The sequence below is a fragment of the Pan paniscus genome, chromosome 1, assembly GCF_029289425.2.
Source record: "Pan paniscus chromosome 1, NHGRI_mPanPan1-v2.0_pri, whole genome shotgun sequence".
NCBI classification, from domain to species: domain Eukaryota; kingdom Metazoa; phylum Chordata; class Mammalia; order Primates; family Hominidae; genus Pan; species Pan paniscus.
In genome coordinates this window covers 200,061,213-200,082,881 of record NC_073249.2, presented here as the reverse complement: position 1 = coordinate 200,082,881, position 21,669 = coordinate 200,061,213, and the positions used below count along the sequence as shown (strand labels likewise).

Here is a 21,669-nt window from a genome sequence, read left to right as displayed (position 1 = left end):
GGCAGGAGCAAGGCAAGGCAGCTACAGAGAGAAATGAATTGTCAGTTGCTCCAGGGAAGTGAGTGTTCTGTGAGAACCACCTAACTTCCTTCTCTACACTTTCAGTGGGAAAATCACTTTTTTGTTCAATGAGTTGTAATAGCCCATCTTTATTGAGCATTGTATGCCAAGCACTATAAATCCTATGAGGTAGATATCATCTCCACCAGGGCAAGGATTGTTTCTATCTTGCTCAGTGTTGCATCTTCATCCCATCACATAGTAGGCATTCCTGTACTGTTGAACAAATCAAACAGATAAGATAGGAATTTGATGGAGGAAAGAGTAGGTCAGAGCTGTTAAGACTTGGTGTGCCCATCTTAGCATAGCCCGTAAAGACTCTTACATATGGGAAAAAAGGAAGAGAGGGAAAGAGGTAAATCTGTGAAAGATTAAAATAGTGTAGAGTGGGAGAACCAGCCTGGGAGGCTGGAGACCTGAATTCAAGTCCCATCGCTACCACTAGCTATGTGACTTCTTGCCAGTCACTTACCCTTTGTGATCCTTAGCTCCCTCATCCATAAAATATAGGTATAGGATTAAAGAAATTGATTTATTGACCAGATCTTTATTGAAGACACACAGTGTGCAAGGCACTGTTCTAACACTGGAAATATATTGGTGAACAAAGCCCTTGCTCCTCCATTACACTCAGAAGCTTACATTCTAGAATAAGGAAACAGACATTGAAACAAGTAAAATTCATGGACAGGACAAGCAGATGGTGTTAAGTGCTATGAAGAAAACAGAGGCCGGGCGCGGTGGCTCACACCTTTAATCCCAGCATTTTGGGAGGCCAAGGTGGGTGGATCCTTTGAGCCTAGGAGTTCCAGACTAGCCTTGGCAATATAGTGAGACTTCATCTTAAAAAAAAAAAACAAAACAAAACAGAACAGACTGATGGGATAGTACAGGGAAAGCCTCTCTAAGGAGGTGACATCTCTCCTGAGACCCAAACATAATGGGCTAGCCAAAGGGTGGTCTGGAAGTAGAGTGCTTCAAGCAGGGAAAATAGCAAGAGCAGAGCCAGGCAAGTTCAAAGAACAGAAATGATGTAACCCTCTTAAATCCTAAGCTTCTAGAATAGTAATGCATTGCTTGCATTGTTCTGGTTAGGGACTTGTATGTGATATTGTTTCTTGGTGATGTGGGATATGTGCTTCTTAATGGAAATGGCTGGGAAGTGTGGAGTCTTTCTGGAGCCTGGGATATGGCTCTTTCTCACTTGCTTTCCACAGTTCTGGTAGCTCAGCTGGCTCCCTGGGTAGATGCAGGCTCCATCTTAGCTGCAGACTCTACAAGAACACTGAGAGGCTGCCTCCGTCACTACTCAAAGCCTTGGAGTCCCAGAATCCCCTCCTATCCCACCTAGCCTTCTTCCAATCTGAAACCAGGGAGTCAGGGCTTTGAGAGCACAAGATTCAGCTTCCTTGTTTTCCTGTCAGAGCAGAAGTCAGAAAATGAAACAGGAAACAGAGCGGAAGAGGAGGGGGTTGGGTAGCAGAGAAGGAAAAGAGAAATTGCAGGAAAGTACAGCTGAAAATCTGGATAAAGTTCTACCTCTACAGGGTGACAGCTGAGCTTTTAAAAAACATTCTGACTTGTCTTGAGAGACCCCTGGCCTTTTTACAAATAGATTTTTGAGAGAATTTGATGTGGACAGAGGGAACCCTGAGAATGCATGTCTTTTTTCCCCTTGTGAATTTACAGAGCAAGGACAGTTCATTTCTCAGTTTTGTCTTTGCAGAGAGAGTGCTGCTTGGAGCCTCATGGTGGACTTCTAGAGATTCAAGTCACAGCCTTAGGCCCCAGTCACAAGTGTGTCCCCAGGCTTTGCCACGTTACTCACAGGCCTCTGGAGCTGAGAACAAGTGCGTGGCACTGAAAAACCTGGGGGAAGGGCCATGAAACTCCATTTTTCCCCCTTCTCCAACACACAACGACTAAATATGATTTGCCTTTTCTCCACCTTGCACACAACAAATATCTGAAGGCAATTTAGGTCTCAGGGCCTGAAATGAGTTACAGAGTCAAGAGATACAGTCCCAGGCCCCCACAGACTGATGTGGGCTGGTCTTCGCCTAGAGAGGTAGCAACCATCTCTTTGTTCCCACCCACATGAGTAGCCGTTGCAGAAGATAAACCCCTCCCTGAGCCAGGCTGTGGCCAGAGGCTAACCCGGCCCCTGGCTTCGTTTGGAGGGCAGATAACTGAAACCACATAAGGCTTTGGAATCCTGAGAAACAAGAAATCCACCAACGGAGAAGGATTTATCATCTGTTTCCTTTAAGGAGGGTGCAAAGTTGTTCTAACAGTTTCCGTTACAAGGGTACAAACTGGCCGCTCCCCCCAATAGACGGTTTTGTTGAGTTCGCCTCTTTTTTTTTCTTTTTTTGGCCCCACTTCCTATGAGAGAAACTGCTTGGGTGAGGGAGGTGAAAGGAGCCCTGGAGGGTGTTCTCTGAGGTTTTCTTCACCATCCTCATTAGCCACCTGAGGTGGGGCTGAGGACTGAAGTAGGACAGAAGGTCTCTGGTAGCTAGAGGAGGGGAAAATCAGGGGGATCCCCCACTTTCTTCACACCCAGGACGCAGGGTGCCGCTGCCGGCCACAGAAACCCCAAGAATGCTTTTCTTTGGCTATTCAGAGGACATCTATTGTGTGTCAGGCCCTGTGCTGAGCTGTTGTTGCCTGACAGCAGGAAGAGCGCGGCTCTGGTTTCTGTGAAGAGGCTGCGGGTCAGCCCCCGACTACAAGAGCCTCGGCCCACAACGGGAACTCAGTGAACGTCAGCGGGAGCTGGGGCAAGAGCACTGACTGAGACAGCAGCCTCCGCTCACTATTTGAAGGCGGGGTGGCGGGGGGCCTTGAAGGAGAGCGAAGTGCGAGAGAACTCTTCAGGTGTCACCAAGGTGGGAAGGTGCTACGAGGCGAGGCGCCGAGCGGCGACCCCCACCCCGCTCGCCCGGAGTCAACATGGCCGCCGCGCAGGGAGGCGGGGCTGCTCCAAGTCCGGGCAGGAGCGGGGCGGGGACGCCGTCGGCGGAGCCAGCGCGCAGGCGCGGGCCGCGTGGGCCCCGGATGGAGGCGCTGAGGTTCGGTCCCCGCCGGGGAGGTCGGGACGGGCAGGGGCTGAGGACCCTGCGCCAGCTTGGGAGCCCTGGAGTTCTGGCGGGAGGGAAGCTGTCAAATGGAGGCCGGTAGAAATGAGACAGACGCCCGGAGAAGCGGGGAGCCCCGCCCCTCCGCCATAGCAGCCTCGGGCGCCGCCTCTTCCTTTCCAGCCTCCCGCCCTCGCCTGCTTCCGGCCCTGTGGCCTGGTGGGGCTCTGCAGGCTCCCTCGGGAGTGGTCCTTGGGCCGTGGCCCCTCTGGGGTGAGCGTGGATGATTAGTACCCAGAAGGGACTGTGTCCAAAAGGAGCCGGCCAGAAACGGGCTGCGGACACGGCTGGGCTGACAGAAGGCAGCCCCCACGAGGCCTTTGGCTCTGAGGACCCTGGGTCAGAGCGACTTCTCCAGCCCGCGCAGGGGGTGTTAGTCTTACCCAGAGGGTCCAGAGCTGCAGTTCAACAGGATGTCCCAGATTCTCAGATAGGGCCCAACTACCCTAAGCATACCTAGCAAGGGCAGGCTGCGGCATGGAAGTACTGGGCTAGGCTTTTGGGTGACCTGGGTCATAATCCTGGCTCGGAAAGGGCGCATACCCTTTGGCGAGGGATGCGGGCTGGTACCGTGAGGTTTAAGAAGCAGAAAACATGACAGCCTCTTTAAGTAGCCCTGGGTACGTCACTTGACCCCAGTGAGCCTCAGTTTCCATATCCATAAAATGGCGATGGTAATTATACTAGCCTCACAGTGTCTGATGAGATCTCTGGAGCCTATTTATCTCACGGGAAAATTTTTGAAGAGTGAAACTAGTTGATCTGTAAGTGTCCTGCCAGTTAAGAGTCTGTGATTTGGCAAAGGGGTTGTTGGGAAGTGAGGTGGGCAATTAGCTGAGAGGGAGAATTGACTAGCTTTGTTTTTACTTGGTTTACCTGTAAGCAAAGTGTGGGCTACACACATCTGTAGTCGCTGAGGCTAGAGCTTGACTCGAGAGAGGAAAGGAAGAATGCAAGCATGGTCAAGTGGCAGAGGTGGGTTAGGTGCTTTTCTGATCCCAGCTTCTCTTCTGCATGCGCGTCGGAAGCCAAGGAAGAGGAAAAAAGAGTGAATTCGCCCTAGGATAGGGAAGGAGTAGCCGCGTGAGGTTGAGTATGCCCATTTCCGTGATTTCTCTCGATTCAGCGAGTCATACGTTGGAAACGTTTAGATTCACAAACTACCGTTACTGTCTGGGGCTTTCAGAAGCTTGCCTTTGAACCGAATTTTCGTGAGCCAACCGGTGTGGAATTGGGGGCCCCTCCCTTCCTCCAGGCCTCCTGGCGATGGAGCAAGCAGCAGGCGCCCCCTTGTGCCAAGGAAAGAGTACTGTTGCCATTGGCCAACTTGGCTCCCTTTCTGGGGAAATTTTATTTTCCTGTGGCTTCTGTGACTTTGTCGTCTTGCTCTTGACGTGAGATATGATGGGAAGAATACTTGGGGCACTGATTTCATATCTAGAGTCAGTGAACTGCTGATGCTGTATCCTGTCCCTACCACTTCCATTCATTCAGAACACAGGTTTAAGATGCCTGTTTGTGTTCTAGGCCCTGGGATATAGTTGTGATGTAAAGCCCCTGCCCTTAGCAACTTAAATAAGCAATAGCAATAACGGCAATAGGGCAGAATGTAATGAGGGCATAGCGCACTGTCTAGTGAGGATCAGAGAATTCCAGAAACAAGTGATACAGGTTTTTTAGGTATTTGCCAGATAAGAGAAGAAAAAGAGTCTTCCAGCTGTCCTCCTTAAATTTCTCAGTTCAAATTTTTTTTTTCCTTTTAGGCATAGTTCTTCATCCCAAATTGATGAGCTGCCTCTGATGCTTTTGCTTTCCTTTCAAATTTCCCAGGCTGGTGTTTGAAAGTTCTTGAGGAACCTTTATGACTCCTTTTAGCTCAAGGAATTATAAAAGATGCCTTAAGGTGCATTCCCTGCCTCGGAGTGGCTTTGCGATTGTTTATACGTTGCTACCATCCCAACAAAGAGATGGCAAATAACAGTTTTCTCCATCCCTGGTAGTCTACTCTGTCTTCACCCTCAGTTTGTTTCAGCAGTGTGAGCTGGCTGAGGTCCTGCTTGAGTGGTGGTTTTCTTTTCCTTCCCCACTTAATTTAACAGACCAGCTGAACACACATCAGAGAGCTAAGCTAGAGTGTGGAGTCATTATGGTCTTCCAGTATGGTTTTATGCCCCACTTTGGGGACTCTGGTTTGGGACCTAGTTTATTATTCTGGGCAAGAGGAAAAGGGCACACACCAAATAATAGCAACCACAACACAGATTTGAGTAGAACTTCACACTTTGGTCTGTTTCACCATCATGACAATTTTGTGAGATAGGAAAAAAAAAAAGTCTGCTCCCATTTTTTATATAAAGAACTGAGGCTCAGAGGGACTAATGAGAACTTGTAAGTGACAGAGTCAGGAGTTGAACCCAGATCTTTAGTTCCTGCAGAAGTGCATCCAATAGGCTTTAAAAGATTTTCTGTGACCTTAGCTTTCCAGCTACTTGCTTAGCTGTATGGAACTTTACCAACGACAGTTCAGTGCTTCACAGTGACACCTACTGAACCCATTTGCTGTCAAGATGCTTTCCCCTCATCTGGGAAGTTAGGTGGTTGGTTAAGTTTGTCATACTAATTCTGAGAGGGGAGGTTCCAGTGACGAATGCTTTCAAGAATTTGCTTTCACTCGATGTGTGACATTTTCCTCCTTTGGGGTTTAGAGGCCTGAGGGAGCTCAATCCTGGTAGCAACACCCCTGAATTCCTGGTGGTGAGAGGATGTGGCCCCAGGACCCATCCCGGAAGGAGGTGCTGAGGTTTGCAGTCAGCTGCCGTATCCTGACTCTGATGCTGCAGGTCAGTCTCCCATCCTTTGTCCTGAATGTGCCATTGCTACATGACTGGACTAGGCAGTAAGAAGAGTCCCCATCTCCTTTCCACCTCTCAGGTGTGCCCCTCCGTGTGGTTGGAACCACAGAGATATAGACTTTAGAGCTGAAAAGTTGTCAGGAATCTTAGAAACACGGTCTGTTGATCTTGTTTTACCCATGAAGCAGCAGAGGCCCAGAAAGGTTAAGTGACATCCCCAAAGCCACATAGCAAGATAGAGAAGGGCTGGAGTTTGACCCCATGTTTCCTAACTCCTGAGCTAGTGGTCTCTCCAACAGACTGTGATGTTCCGTAACCAGAGATGCTTATAGGGTGGGACAGCTCAAAGTATTGCCCTGTGTCCCCTTACTAGGAGACTGAGCATTGTGTCAGTTGAGTGGGAGAAACGTGGCAATGTGCAAGTTCTAAAACCATCTGGATATATAATGGTTCCTCCTATTCCCCCGAGTGCCTGCCCTTCCTGCCTCACCCACACAACTCTCAGTGCACTTGCCCGTTTGCAGCTCCCTTTTCCCTCCGAGGCTCCCCTTGATACACATTTTAATAAAATATCACGTATATATGAATTATTTGCTGCCTAGCACAGTGCTTGGTACCTAGCTCAGTATGTTCATAAATGAATGAATGTTGTTGAATGTATGTCAACACCCTAGGGATGTTAGATTCACATAATGACGTGTACCTTTTATCCCTGTACCATTCTCTCTGAGGCTCATAACTGGTCCCTTTGTGGAAACTTTCCTCTCTCCTTCCCCACTACATAAGGCATAGCAGACTCTGCTGGGTTTCGAGATTAGTTAAACGTGTCCACCTGCAGGCTAGGGCTGTTTATCTGTGACTGTCACTCCTATCCTGTTTGTTTTTACTGTTTGAAGTGGCCTGATAAGGAAACTGACCAAAAAGTTAAAAAGCCTTAAAAATGGTGCTATGCTCCTGTTGCCAGGCTAGGGAGACTTACTCAGTGATGTCTCTCAACCAGCATCAGCTGGGTTACTGGCAGAACCAAAGGAGCAATGCTGCAAGTCAGCATCCAGGATAGGGAACCAGGACAGCTGGGCTCTAATTCGGGTGGTAATTTTGGAAACAGTATATTTCCTCTAGGCAGTTCATTCAACCACCAAAAATTTTTAAAGTACCTATTGCGTTCCAAGAACTGTGCTAGGTGGTAAGTGTAAAAAGACATGGTCTCTTTTCTCTTAAGTAGCTGATGATCTAATAGGGCAAAAAGACTTTTTTTTTTTTTGAGACAGAGTCTCGCCCTGTCCCCCCAGGCTGGAGTGCAAAGGCGCGATCTTGGCTCACTGTAACCTCTGCCTCCCAGGTTTAAATGATTCTCCCTCCTCAGGCTCCGAAGTAGCTGAGGCGCCCACCACCACACCCAGCTAATTTTTGTATTTTTAGTAGAGATGGGGTTTCACCATGTTGGCCAGGCTGGTCTCGAACTCCTGACCTCGTGATCTGCCTGCCTCGGCCTCCCAAAGTGCTGGGATTACAGGCGTGAGCCACCGCGCCCAGCCAGCAAAAAGACATCTAACAGTAAATGCGATTTAATTATCATCCCCCCACTTCCAATGCTCAAGCCATCAGATTATATCCCTAAGTTACCCTTCGTTGCTGCTGTCGTCTCTGTCAGTGACAGCTAATCCTTGACGGTTTTGGCTCCTGGTTCACTGTCACTCTTCCCAGCACTACTTCTATTGATTTCCTGGTGATTTCATTATTAATGAAGATGATGTGTGCAGTGTCCTGAAAAGAGTCTATCACTTGAGTGTGAGTTCTGGGGAAAGGGTGTTAGAGATTTGAGGAAAGAGAAAAACATGTAACATGTAACAAATTGTTTTCCTAAATGACAACTCAGAACAATAGAAGGCATTAGAAGAGACCTTCCATATGCGCCCATCACATTCTTCAGCCTACCTATGTCTGCACCTTTGTGCTTTCAGTACTGAAGGTTGGATGAACCGTCTGTCCTCTTCTCTAAGGCTGGCTCCTCTACCTTTGTACCCTTTTTGCCTACCCAGCAATTCTCCCCTCTCTCCTGCATACCCTTTTACTGGGTTATTTCCACTAGCATACAAACCTTTACCTCCCACCTTAAAGAAAGTTTTCACTTTACCCCACATTGTTGTTCACCTACTGCCCCATTTTTCTGCTTCCCCTTATGGCAAAACTCCTCAAAGTTTCTTTTCTCCCATTCTCTGTTGAACCCAGTCTAGGCAGACTTCTCTCTCTTCCACTCCATTGAAATAGCCCTTGTCAAAGTCACCAGTTACTTTCACATTGTTAAATCCAGTGGTCAGTTTTCAGCCCCCATCTTACTTGACCTACCAGCAGCATTTAACAGAGTTGATCACTCCTTTTCTTCCCTTGGTTCTAATGCTCTCTTGGGTTCCCTGCCACCTCACTGACTGTTCCTTTTTTTCTTTATTGCTGGATTTTCATCCTCTTTCTAGCCTTCAGATGTTAACATGTCCAGGGTTCAGTCCTCAAGAAGAGTTCTGAGTGTTTTTGAAACAGGGTCTCATTCTGTCACCCAGGCTGGAATACAGTGGCACAATCATGTCTCACTGCAGCCTCAACCTCCTGGGCTCAAGCAATCCTCCCACCTCAGCCCCCCCAAGTAGCTGGGACTACAGGCATGTGCCACCACACCCAGCTAATTTTTATTTTTTTATTTCTAGTAGAGACAAGGTCTTGCTACGTTGCCCAGGCTGGTCTTAAACTCCTCGGCTCAAGTGATCCTCCCACCTCAGCCTCCCAAAGTGCCGGGATAACAGGCGTGAGCCACTGTGCTCAGACTTTTTTTTTAGTTTTTATAGAGACAAGGTCTTGCTATGTTGCCCAGGCTGGTCATGGACTCCTGGGTTCAAGTAATCCTCCCATCTCAGCCTGCCAAAGTGGGGATTACAGGCATGAGCCTGGCCTTCTTCCTCATTTTATTAAATGGCAATTCTTTTCTTCCAGTTACTCAACCAAAATTCTGGTTTTTCTTTACTCCACAGGCCCTCTTCAATGCCATCATCCCAGATCACCATGCAGAAGCCTTCTCTCCTCCTCGCCTGGCCCCCTCAGGCTTTGTGGACCAACTCGTGGAAGGTCTTCTGGGCGGCCTGTCTCACTGGGATGCTGAACACTTCTTGTTCATTGCTGAGCATGGCTACCTGTATGAGCACAACTTTGCCTTCTTTCCTGGTTTCCCCTTGGCCCTGCTGGTGGGGACTGAACTGTTGAGACCCTTACGGGGGTTACTGAGTCTACGCAGTTGCCTGCTGATTTCGGTAGCATCACTCAATTTCTTGTTCTTCATGTTGGCTGCAGTTGCACTTCATGACCTGGGTTGTCTGGTTTTGCACTGTCCCCGCCAGTCCTTTTATGCAGCTCTGCTTTTCTGTCTCAGCCCTGCCAATGTCTTCCTGGCAGCTGGTTACTCAGAAGCTTTGTTTGCCCTCCTGACATTCAGTGCCATGGGGCAGCTGGAGAGGGGCCGAGTCTGGACTAGTGTACTCCTCTTTGCCATTGCCACTGGGGTACGCTCCAACGGGCTGGTCAGTGTTGGCTTCCTCATGCATTCTCAATGCCAAGGCTTTTTCTCTTCTCTAACGATGCTGAATCCTCTGAGACAGCTCTTTAAGCTGATGGCCTCTCTGTTTCTGTCGGTGTTCACACTTGGCCTTCCCTTTGCCCTCTTTCAGTATTATGCCTACACCCAATTCTGTCTGCCAGGCTCAGCCCGCCCCATTCCTGAGCCTTTGGTACAGTTAGCTGTAGACAAGGGCTACCGGATTGCAGAGGGAAATGAACCGCCTTGGTGCTTCTGGGATGTTCCACTAATATACAGCTATATCCAGGATGTCTACTGGAATGTTGGCTTTTTGAAATACTATGAGCTCAAGCAGGTGCCCAATTTTCTACTGGCTGCACCAGTGGCTATACTGGTTGCCTGGGCAACTTGGACATACGTGACCACCCACCCTTGGCTCTGCCTTACACTTGGGCTGCAAAGGAGCAAGAACAATAAGACCCTAGAGAAGCCCGATCTTGGATTCCTCAGTCCTCAGGTGTTTGTGTACGTGGTCCACGCTGCAGTGCTGCTGCTGTTTGGAGGTCTGTGCATGCATGTTCAGGTGAGGTGGATTCCTGACTGGGATAAGGATGTGAATACAGGCAAAACCCCTTGGCCAAGGACAGGGAAGGCAGCTAACATCTCCCGTTTGAGTGATCCATACTGAATTTATTCATTCAATGACTATTTAGGGTTATTCTTTCTGCCAGACTCTGGGTCAGACCTCTAAGGATGAAACATAAATAAGACAAAATTGCGGCCAGGCGCGGTGGCTCACACCCATAATCCCAGCAATTTGGGAGGCTGAGGTGGGTGGATCACGAGGTCAGGGGTTCAAGACCAGCGTGGCCAAGATGGTGAAACCTCGTCTCTACTGAAAATACAAAAATTAGCCGGGCATGGTGGCAGGCACCTGTAATCCCAGCTACTCAGGAGGCTGAGGCAGAAAATTGCTTGAACCCGGGAGGTGGAGGTTGCAGTGAGCTGAGATTGCACCACTGCACTCCAGCCTGGGCGACAGAGTGAGACTCTATCTCAAAAAAAAAAAAAAAAAATTACTGCCTTGGGGGGTCTCATGGTATAAATAGGAGGACAGACATTTGACATAAATTATAGTACAGTGGGATAGAAAGGGGAGTGCTATTTTGAGATTTATTTTATTTTACTTTATTTATTTATTTATTATTATTATTTTTTAGATGGAGTCTCGTTCTGTTGCCCAGGCTGGAGTGCAGTGGTGCGATCTCAGCTCACTGCAACCTGTGTCTCCTGGGTTCAAGCGACTCTTCTGCCTCAATCTCCCGAGTAGCTGGAATTACAGGCGCCTGCCACCACCGCCTAGCTAATTTTTGTATTTTTAGTAGAGATGGGGTTTCACCACGTTGGCCAGGCTGGTCTCGAAATCCTGACCTCAAGTGATCTGCCCGCCTCATCCTCCTAAAGTGCTGGGATTACAGGCGTGAGCTACCATGCTCGGCCTGAGATTTTTTTTTTTTTTTTTTTTGAGACGGAGTCTTGCTCTGTCACCCAGGCTGGAATGCAGTGGCATGATCTCAGCTCACTGCAAGCTCCACCTCCCAGGTTCACGCCATTCTCCTGCCTCAGCCTCCCGAGTAGCTGGGACTACAGGCACCTGCCACCATGCCTGGCTAATTTTTTGTATTTTTAGTAGAGACGGGATTTCACCGTGTGAGCCAGGATGGTCTGGATCTCCTGACCTCGTGATCCACCCGCCTTGGCCTCCCAAAGTGTTGGGATTATAGGCACGAGCCACCGCGCCCAGCAAGATTTTTTTTTTTAAAGCTCAGATAAAGTATTATGGAGGCAAAGAAGAAGTAGGTAACTCACTGGAGTACTTGAGAAAGGCATCATATTTCAGCTGGGTCCTGAAGAATGAGATTTTCCATATAAGAAGCAGAGGAGGAACATTCTAGGTAAAAGGAAGGGCATATGCAAAAACACGAGGGTTGTGAAAGGACCTGATTGGACTGAAATACAGGAATAAGCACGGAGGATATCTCTGGGATCTTTTTCCCTAATACACAGTGATAGTTATATCCATATTGGTTTCTTGACTGTTGACTTCAGGAGGTTCTCAACTCAGGCAGGCCCCCAATTTCCAGAGGAGGTAACCTTAACCAATGTTTTGGGTGGTGGCGGTGGTGATAGAGAAGGATGGGAAAGGTTTGATCTTATATCTGATTTTCTGTTCTTGGCTGTGGCCCCACCCTGGGGACGTCTTTTTTCCCCATGCTGACCTCTTAGCAGTTTCTTCCTGTTGGAGTCACACATTGGCTGTTTCTAAAATTCTCCAAGCTGTATGGATAAGAGACACAGAGGAAATAGAAAGTAGCATTCTGTGTTTTTAGCTAGATTAAATCGTGGAATGTGTGCCAGCAAAGCTTAAAGTTTCCAGGTTAGCTGAGGGAGGCCATTTGGACACTTGTGTCTGAACTCCAATAGGAGAGAGAATGTTCAAGCAATGGGTCTTCTGCCCATTTCCCTCTGCTTTGCCATCCCATGGGATAAGGGAACCACCTCAGGTTCCCAATCCCCAAATCAATATCACAGAGTTTACAGTCCAGGCCCTGGGCTAAAATTAGACCCCACAGAGTTTCTAGTATTAATTGGCCCATTATTTTAATAGTAATTAATGTAATTAGTCTGTAGCTATGTTTATTTGTAATATGGAGGATGCCTGTCTGCTGTACATACATCTTTCTAAGACAGATCCTAAGCTGTGTTCAATTTCTTTTCCAGTGTAATGCATTTCTAGTCACAGGACCATAGTTCACCCAGCAGTAGAGAAGTCCCCGGGCTGGTCCAATTTGAGTCAGTGACATTCCAGTAAATGTCTGGATATTCCCCTCTCATGATTTCTAGGTTCTCACCAGGTTTTTGGGCTCCTCCACTCCTATTATGTACTGGTTTCCAGCTCACTTGCTTCAGGATCAAGAGCCGCTGTTGAGATCCTTAAAGACTGTGCCTTGGAAGCCTCTTGCAGAGGACTCCCCACCAGGACAAAAGGTCCCCAGAAATCCTATCATGGGACTTTTGTATCACTGGAAAACCTGTTCTCCAGTCACACGATACATTCTAGGCTACTTCCTGACTTACTGGCTCCTGGGACTACTCCTACATTGCAACTTCCTACCTTGGACATGACCTGGACTCTCCAGGGACAGGTTGGAAGCCAACTTAACCCAGGGGTCTGAAAGTAAAAATACACATTGGAACTGCCTCTGCTGCCCTGGGATCATTACTGTGTCCATTATAATCTTTCTCTTTCTCTTTGAAAGCTGGTCAGGAATGGGAGAAGTGTCAGACGCTAGAGAGCCCCTTCTGGTCCTGGCTAGGGCAAATTTTAGACAACTATTTTCTCTGTAAGTGAAGATTGTCGTATTCCAAGTCTAAAATACACCTGGATCTGTCTAGTCAATCAATATAGCAGAGACAGTCTTAAACCTACCATTGACCTGTGTGTAAATTTAAATGTCAATTTATTGAAGTGTAAATTTCATCAAAGGCATTAGCTGACAGGCTGGTAACAGTCCACACAAGATGGTACAGGCCTGAACAGTGTAGTGGCAGTAATAAAGTGGGACCATTTTTTCCAAATGCGACATTGTTTCTGATGTTTTTTTTTATGATTTGTGCATGTATTTTTATATGAAAAAAACTTACAAAGATATGCAAATTAAACTTCTTTCAGTTATACATGCAATGAATTGCCTTTTAAAAAATAATACAGGCCAGGCACGACGTTTCACACTGTAATCCCAGCACTTTGTGATGCCGAGGTGGGCAGATCACTTGAGGCCAGGAGTTCGAGACCGGCCTGGCCAACATGGCAAAACCCCGTCTCTACTAAAAATACAAAAATTAGCCGGGCATGATGGTACACACCTGTAATCCTACTCGGGAGGCTGAGGCATGAGAATTGCTTGAACTTGGAAGGCGGAGGTTTCAGTGAGCTGAGTTTGCACCACTGCGCTCCAGCCTGGGCAACAGAGTGAGGCTCTGTCTCAAAAAAAGTAAAAATAATACAAATCTTTCCATGTGGCAAAAAGTAAAATAATTTTTAAAAATTAAAATAATATAAATCAGTTGGGGGAAAAAAGGGTAAGAAGAAGGCATCAGGAACCCTGGATTCTAGTCCTCTCAGTAAAACCCCATTTACCAGCCATGTGACTTGGGAGAGTTTTCAGAACCTTAGTTACCACCTCTGAAACCATGGGAAATGATGATATTCTTCAGGGGGTGGTGGTGAATGATGCAGTCTCTTGTAGGTCCCTTTCTGCGCTAACATCTTAAGAACTGCCTTAAACAACAGAATCACCCCAGTCTAAACGCTAATGTAGAGGCTTAAATGTGTGATTTTAGGAGAAAATATCCAGTTCTCCTGTTTTCAGCAATTAGAAGAAACTCCTCCTCCACCGAGTGCAATTCTTGGGAGTAACTTAGGTGGTCTTTCCTTTCAATGAGGGAAAGCAGTGACATCTGGCAGATAAGGTGCCTGTTGTGCCGTTCTCAGGTGCCTGCTTACTTGATCAGTAGACATGGGTCAGAGGCGCCAACACGGCGGCAGGAATTGGTAAATTGTACGTAAGTCCAAGGTGGAATGAAATGGTATCTGCCCTGCTTCCTGGCCCCCGTTTGGTCATGAGCCTATCACTATAATGGTAGTAAGATCATTGGCCCCTGCTGAGCTACTTTTGCCCATTCCTTGAGCCAGATGAGAGTTTGGCTCTGTATCATCCATTACCTCTTTTATTTCCCATTTAAGCCAAAACATCCAGCAAGCAGAAACTCTTCAAAACAGATGGGTAATCATAAGCAGCTTCTGGAAAGCCTTGAGAATTGGAATTTTGACACACTCCCTCTGACCATGACAGAAAGCTCAACTTGCCAGCTGAAGGGAAGCTCCTGGCTGAGCCCCAGCACCCTCTGTTGGAGCTTCTGGTCAGCCTGGCCAATAAGCATTTCCCATCCATCGCCCCAGCACTAGGACAGCTGAGAGAATTTGGTTCAGAGTCAAACGCTTCTGAAAATGTACACACAGATCGGGGCAGCCCTCTGCCTTCTGCCAAGACACCAAGTGCCCTTCTTGGCAAACGATGATCACCCCTGCCCTAGTGTCCCTCCAGTTAGTTGGCAGAAACTGTTCCCTTTCTCCTTGCCAACAGCTGCAAATCCAGAGACTTCCACCTTGCGTGCAGGAAGTGTTGGGGTCCTGTTTCAGCTCTTTATTGCCGAGGTAGGAGCACTGGGTTCTTCACTCTCCTCTTTGCCTCCTTTTGGGGGATAATCAGGACTGATTATTCCTCTACTGGAAGAGGTGACTCAGACCCCACAGAGTAGGTGTGATGTCACTGCTCTGGCAGTCTCAGTTTAACCTTCACACTAGATCTCATCATGCCCAGAAACCTTGTAACAGGAGCCCAGCTAGGTGGGTGCACCTGGCGTGAGCTGGACAAGGTTTTCTCTCTGACCTTGCAGGGATTTAGTTGTTCTCTAGGGATCTAAGGAATGGGCTGATTTTATGACCAGCAGCTGTCCTTTTACCATCCTATTAACAGTCTCTTTAATAGTCTGGGAGAGGGACATGAAGGACCCCAAGGCAGGAAGTTTCCTGTTTACCCTGAGGCCTAACAATGCCACAGCTAGGTGGGGTGTCTACAGTTTCAGAGAAAAGTCATTTCCTTCTGAGACCCTGCTAAAACAGAAACCAGACGCCTCAGCCTCACGTACCTAGAAGTAGATGCTTTTTTTTGTTCTTTAATGAAGGTGGGAGGAGAGTGTTTGACATACCTTTACCAGTCCTCCTGGAAAAATGTTACTTTTATTGAATAGACCCTCTCACTGTCATCTGAAAATGTAATATGTGCAGGCTCAAGGGATTTGAAACTGATTGATTCTTTCAGTAATTGTTTATTAATGCCTATTTTAGGGGAATAAAGATGACTCAGCTATGCCTCCTGTCCTCAAATAACTGTCTAATAAGAGTTGCTAGCAGACACAGAAACATTAATCAAGGCAGAAAGCAATAAATTCTGGGGAGTGAAAGGACACTGAAGCTTCTTGCTCTATATCCCACTACTTGAACTTTTTTTTTTTTTTTTTTTTTTTTTTTTGAGATGGAGTCTTGCTCTGTCACCCAGGCTGGAGTGCAGTGGCGCGATCTCGGCTCACTGCAACCTCTGCCTCCCAGGTTCAAGCAATTATCCTGCCTCAGCCTCCCAAGTAGCTGGGATTACAGGTGCCCGCCACCACGCCCAGCTAATTTTTGTATTTTTTAGTAGAGATGGGGTTTCACCATGTTGGCCAGGCTGGTCTCGAACTCCTGACCTCGTGATCCACCCTCCTTGGGCTCCCAAAGTGGTGGGATTACAGGCGTGAGCCACCGTGCCCAGCCCTACTTGAACTTTTTATGATTAGAATGAATTCAAGTTTTATTTGTGTGCTTAGAAAAAGGTAAGTGAGGCAGAGAGCATGTACTCTGTAAGTTCACACGAGATGGAGCTCCCTTCCGGCTTGGGATACCTGAAAAGACTTCATGGACAAATGATAGTTGAGCTAGACTTTGAATGATAGGGAGGATTTGAAAGTTCAGGGTACAGAATGAATATAGAAGGCAGGAAATGGAACAGGATAGGACAGGGAGAGACCAGTGTGAATGGAGCTGAGGTCTTAATCTAGGCCTTGAAATCAGCCCCAAGCCCAGCTCTACTGTGTACTAACTGTGTAAACTTGAGCCAGATACTGACTCTCTAAGCCTCAGTTTACTCATCTGTAAAATGTAGATAATAATATCCAGCTCATAGATAAAAGAATAATAACATCTCATAGGGTGGTGGTGGGAATTAAATGTTACCATATGAAAAGTGTTGAGAACAGTGCTAACAAAGCAATAGCTGCATTTTGGACATGTTGGGTTTACGATACCAAGCAGCACATTTATGTGCCAGGAAATGTGGAACTGGAGACCAAGAGAGTGGTCAGGGAACCATGCACACAGACACGGTAATTACAGCAGCCATGCTGTTGGATGGGATTGTCAAAAAAAAGAGTGTGGAGAGAGAAGAGAGAGGGGCTGTAAGAGTTTGGGTAGGTTGGCTGGGCGCGGTGGCTCACGCCTGTAATCCCAGCACTTTGGGAGGCAGAGGCAGGCGGATCACGAGGTCAGGAGATCGAGACCATCCTGGCTAACACAGTGAAACCCCGTCTCTACTAAAAATACAAAAAATTACCCAGGTGTGGTGGCGGGCGCCTGTAGTCCCAGCTACTCGGGAGGCTGAGGCAGGAGAATGACGTGAACCCAGGAGGCGGAGCTTGCAGTGAGCTGAGATTGTGCCACTGCACTCCAGCCTGGGCGACAGAGTGAGACTCTGTCTCAAAAAAAAAAAACAAAAAACAAAAAAGAGTTTGGGTAGGTGGCTCAACCTCTCTAAGCCTGTTTTCTCATCTACAGTGGGGGTGATAGCATCTACCACATGGGCAGTCATGAAGATAAAGCACTTAGCACAGTGCCTGTATGGCAAGAACTTCATGAATGGTAGCTATTGTATTATCATTATTATCATTAAAGGACCAGAAACAAATTGTATCATTGGTGGAAAAGAGAGTTTCAAGGCCAGGCACAGTGGCTCATGTCGTAATCCTAGCACTTTGGGAGGCTGAGGCAGGTGGATCGCTTGAGCCCAGGAGTTTGAGACTAGCCTAGGCAACATGGTGAAACCCCATCTCTACGAAAAATACAAAAATTAGCCAGGTATCCTGGTGGGCGTCTGTAGTCTCAGCTACTCGGGAGACTGAGGTGGGAGGGTCACCTGATCCCAGGAGGTCGAGGCTGCAGTGAGCAGTGATCACACCACTGCACTCCAATGTGGGTGACAGAGTGAGACCCTGTCTCAAGAAAAAAGTTTCAAGAAGAAAGAAATGGTTAGCAGGGTCATATGCTGTTAAGGAAAGGATGAGAAAAACTATTGAATTTAGGGATTAGGGATATTATCCAAGGTAGGCTAACGGCGATACCAAACAACCGCCAAAACTCAGTGGCTTAATAATAAAAGTTCCTTTCTTTTTTACTTCATAGTCCAGTTGCAGGTTTAGGAAGGGAGGTCTGTTCTGCCCAATTATTGGGGACCCAGTCTTGTCCATTTTGTGACTGTCCTGCTCTAGCTCCTTAGAGTCCTCTACTCCCGGAAAAGTGTGTTTTTTTTTTTTTTTTGAGACGGAGTCTCGCTCTGTCACCCAGGCTGGAGTGCGGTGGCGCGATCTCTGCTCACTGCAAGCTCTACCTCCTGAGTTCACGCCATTCTCCTGCCTCAGCTCCAGAGTAGCTGGGGCTACAGGCACCTGCCACCACGCCCGGCTAATTTTTTGTATTTTTAGTAGAGACGGGGTTTCACTGTATTAGCCAGGGTGGTCTCGAACTCATGACCTTGTGATCCACCCGGCTTGGCCTCCCAAAGTGCTGGGATTACAGGCGTGTGAGCCACCGTGCCTGGCTACTCCTGGAAAAGTTTTAAGGAGCCAGCCTGGAAGAGTCAGCACATCATTCCATTCCGCTAGCTAGAACTTAGTCACATGGCCATGTCTAACCGCAAAGGAGTGGGGAAGTAGGTTCCCAGATAAAATACAGCATGCCCAGTTACATTTGAATTTCAGGTAAACAAGTTATTTTTCAGTATAATTACATTCCAAATATTGCATGGGACGTACTTCTAAGAATTTCTTCCTTGCTTAATTGAAATTCAAATGTAACCAGCATCCTGTATTTTTATTTGCTATATCTGGTAGCCCTACTGGGAAGTGAAGTCTGGCTGTGAGTTCAAGAAGAGAACACAGATAATTGTATGTTACAGTCTGCCTTTCTGAGCCAAATACCTGTTTCTCTTCACAGAATACACTTACCCTTGCCCAGGGGAAATAGCCCCAAATCCCATCTAGTCACTGTATTCAGCTCAGAGTCTCTCAGTCAGCTTCAGTGTGGTTCCTTATGGTGATTTGTGAACTGAAAAAGCAAGGTATCTGCACTTCACAAACATATCCAGTATACATTGGTAGAGCAAGAAAAGGATAACCTCAATACAAACTCCCAGTCAGAAAAGGAAAGCATGGAAGAAGTGCCACAGTCACTGGTCCAAAACAGTTTTGAATTCCCACTGCTCAGGTAGGTCAAAGCCCCCTTCCCTGGACTGCAGGGAGTTCCTGGATTAGAACTTGATTTTTTTTTTTTTTTTTTTTTTTTAGAGACAGGGTCCACTCTTTTGCCCAGGCTGGAAGGCAGCCCAGGCTGGAAGGCAATGGTGTGACCATAGCTCACTGTAATCTCAAACTTCTGAGCTCAAGGGATTCTCCCATCTCAGCCCCTCCCAAGTAGCTGGGACTACAGGCATGTTCCACCACGCCCGGCTAATTTTTGCCATATTTTATAGAGATAAGGTCTTGCTGTGTTGCCCAGGCTGGTCTTGAACTCCTGGCCTCAAGTAATCCTTTTGCCTTGGTCTTTCAAAGTGCTGGGATTATGTGCATGAGCCACCACACCCAGCCTAGACCTTGTTTTTGTTATGGGATGGACTTTTTTGTTGTTGTTGTTGTTTTGTTTTGTTTTGTTTTTGAGACTCGCTTTGTTGCCCATGCTGGAGTGCAGTGGCGCGATCTTGGCTCACCACAACCTCCACCTTCTGGGTTCAAGTGATTCTCCTGCCTCAGCCTCCCGAGTAGCTGGGACTACTGGCATGCGCCACCATGCCCAGTTAATTTTTATATTCTTAATAGAGACGGGGTTTCACTATGTTGGCCAGGCTGGTCTCGAACTCCTGACCTCGTGATCCCCCTGCCTTGGCCTCACAAAGTGCTGGGATTACAGGCGTGAGCTACTGTACCCGGCCTGGGATGGACTCTTTTGTCCATTGTTCTCCATGGCTCCTGGATGTGACTTTCTAGGAAGTTCTTCCTTGCCTTTTTAAAATTTTATTTTGAAGAGACAGGGTCTCACTCTGTTGTCCAGGCTGGAGTGCAGTGGCAGGATCATAGCTCACTGCAGCCTGAAAGTCCTAGACTCAAGCAATCTGCCTACCTTATCCTCCCAAGTAGCCCCAACTACTACAGGCACACATTGCTATGCCTGACTTCTTCCTTGTTGATTATTCTTCATGGCCACATCTGAGATTGGCTTTGGGGAGTATGACCTTCTCCTTTGCGAATTATGACCATTCTCCTTGGAGAATGCTCAGGTGTCACCAAGCCACTTCCTACTGGTGAAAACAAGGGAGCCTAAAGTTATTTTAAGTCTCAACTAGTCAGACTGTGTATGTATGTGCACTAAAATGTATCTAACAAAATTACCATCTTAACTTTTTAAGTGTTAGTTCTGTAGCATTAAGTACATTCACATTGTTGTGCAACCAACACCACTACCTATCTCCATAACTTTTTTTTTTTTGAGATGGAGTCCTGCTCTGTCGCCCAGGCTGCAGTGGAGTAACACGATCTTGGCTCACTGCAACCTCCGCTTCCTGGGTTCAAGCGATTCTCCTGCCTCTGCTTCCCGAGTAGCTGGGACTACAGGTGCCCGCCACCACACTCAGCTAATTTTTTGTATTTTTAGTAGAGACAGGGTTTTGCCACGTTGGCCAGGCTGGTCTTGAACTCCTGACCTCAAGTGATCCACCCACCTTGGCCTCACAAAGTGCTGGGATTACAGACATCAGCCACCATGCCCAGCCCAGAACTTTTTTATCTTCCCAAACTGAAACTGTACCCATTAAACAATAACTTCACATTCCCCCTGCTCTCCAACCCCTGGCAACTGCCATTCTATTTTCTGTCTCTATAAACTTGACTACTCTTGGTACCTCATATAAGTGGCATCATAAAATATTTGTCCTTTTGTGTCTGGCTTATTTCAATTAGCATAAGGTCTTCAGGGTTCATCCATATTGTAGCTTGCATCAGAATTTCTTTTTTTTTGAGACGGAGTCTCGCTCTGTTGCCCAGACTGGAGTGCACTGGCGCGATCTCGGCTCACTGCAAGCTCCACCTCCCGGGTTCATGCCATTCTCCTGCCTCACCCTCCTGAGTAGCTGGGACTACAGGTGCCCGCCACCACGCCTGGCTAATTTTTTTTTTTTTTTTTGTATTTTTAGTAGAGATGGGGTTTCACTGTGTTAGCCAGGATGGTCTCGATCTCCTGACCTCGTGATCTGCCCACCTCAGCCTCCCAAAGTGCTGGGATTATAGGTGTGAGCCACCGAGCCCGGCCACCAGAATTTCTTTTTAAGGCTGCATATATTCCATTGTAGTACATCTTGTTTATCCATTCATCTGTCAATGGTCATTTGGATAGCTTCTGCCTTGTGACTATAATGAATAGTGCTGTTATGAATATTTTATATAACAGATATAAAAATATCTGTTCAAATCTCTGCTTTCAGTTCTTTTGTGTATACAGCCAGAAGTAGAATTGCTGGATTATATGGTAGTTCCATGTTTGCTTTTTTGAAGAATGGCCTACTGTTTTCTACAGCAGTTGCGCATTTTACATTCCCACCAGCAATGCAAAAGGGTTCCAATTTCTGTATATCCTCACCAACATTTGTTATTTTCTGTTTTTTAATTCTAGCCACCTTGGTGTGTGTAAAGTGGTGTTTTGATTTAAATTTTCCTGATGATTAGTGGTATTGAGTATCATTTCATGTGCTTATTGGCTACTTGTATGTCTTTGGAGAAATATCTATTCCTAACCTTACCTGTTTTGGGTTTGTTTTTTTTTTATTGTTGTTGAGTTGTTGGAGTTCTTTATATATTTTAGGTATTAATCCCTTATCTGATACATGATTTGCAAAATTTTCTCCTATTCTGTGAGTTGCCTTTTCAAAATCATTGCCAAATCTGATGTCATGCAGTTTTCTCCTTATGTTTTCTTCTAAGAGTTTTATAGTTTTTGCTCTTTTTTTTTTTTTTTTTTTTTTTTGAGACAGGGTCTCATGCTGTCACCCAGGTTGGAGTGCAGTGGTGTGATCACAGC

General features: G+C 46.9%; 1 protein-coding gene across 12 annotated transcripts; it reads left to right on the top strand.

Annotated features, from left to right (window-relative positions):
* Window positions 1–1,257: 1,257 nt before the first annotated feature.
* On the top strand, window positions 1,258–13,253 carry PIGV (phosphatidylinositol glycan anchor biosynthesis class V). 12 transcript variants are annotated; one of them, XR_008622079.3, is made up of 5 exons: window positions 2,969–3,413; window positions 5,906–6,040; window positions 9,076–10,197; window positions 10,835–11,569; window positions 12,519–12,649. XR_008622079.3 is itself a non-coding variant. In XM_008961655.4 (4 exons), the coding sequence occupies exons 2-4, from the start codon at window positions 5,963–5,965 to the stop codon at window positions 12,798–12,800; spliced, it is 1,482 nt and encodes a 493-aa protein (XP_008959903.3). In that variant the 5' UTR covers window positions 1,258–2,951; window positions 5,906–5,962; the 3' UTR covers window positions 12,801–13,253. The 12 variants fall into 12 exon arrangements, 11 of the variants coding, with proteins under 11 accessions (XP_008959903.3, XP_063449868.1, XP_034814943.3 ...); XM_008961655.4 differs by lacking the exons at window positions 2,969–3,413; window positions 10,835–11,569 and adding an exon at window positions 1,258–2,951 and having other exon boundaries at window positions 12,519–13,253; XM_063593798.1 differs by lacking the exon at window positions 2,969–3,413 and adding an exon at window positions 1,258–2,951 and having other exon boundaries at window positions 10,835–13,253.
* Window positions 13,254–21,669: the final 8,416 nt, after the last annotated feature.

Bases quoted from the DNA above. Each gene is read 5' to 3' on its own strand.
- PIGV (XM_008961655.4), top strand. From the start codon at position 5,963: ATGTGGCCCCAGGACCCATCCCGGAAGGAGGTGCTGAGGTTTGCAGTC. The intron at 6,041-9,075 runs GTCAGTCTCCCA...TTTACTCCACAG, and splicing joins TCCTGACTCTGATGCTGCAG to GCCCTCTTCAATGCCATCAT. The intron at 10,198-12,518 runs GTGAGGTGGATT...CATGATTTCTAG, and splicing joins GTCTGTGCATGCATGTTCAG to GTTCTCACCAGGTTTTTGGG.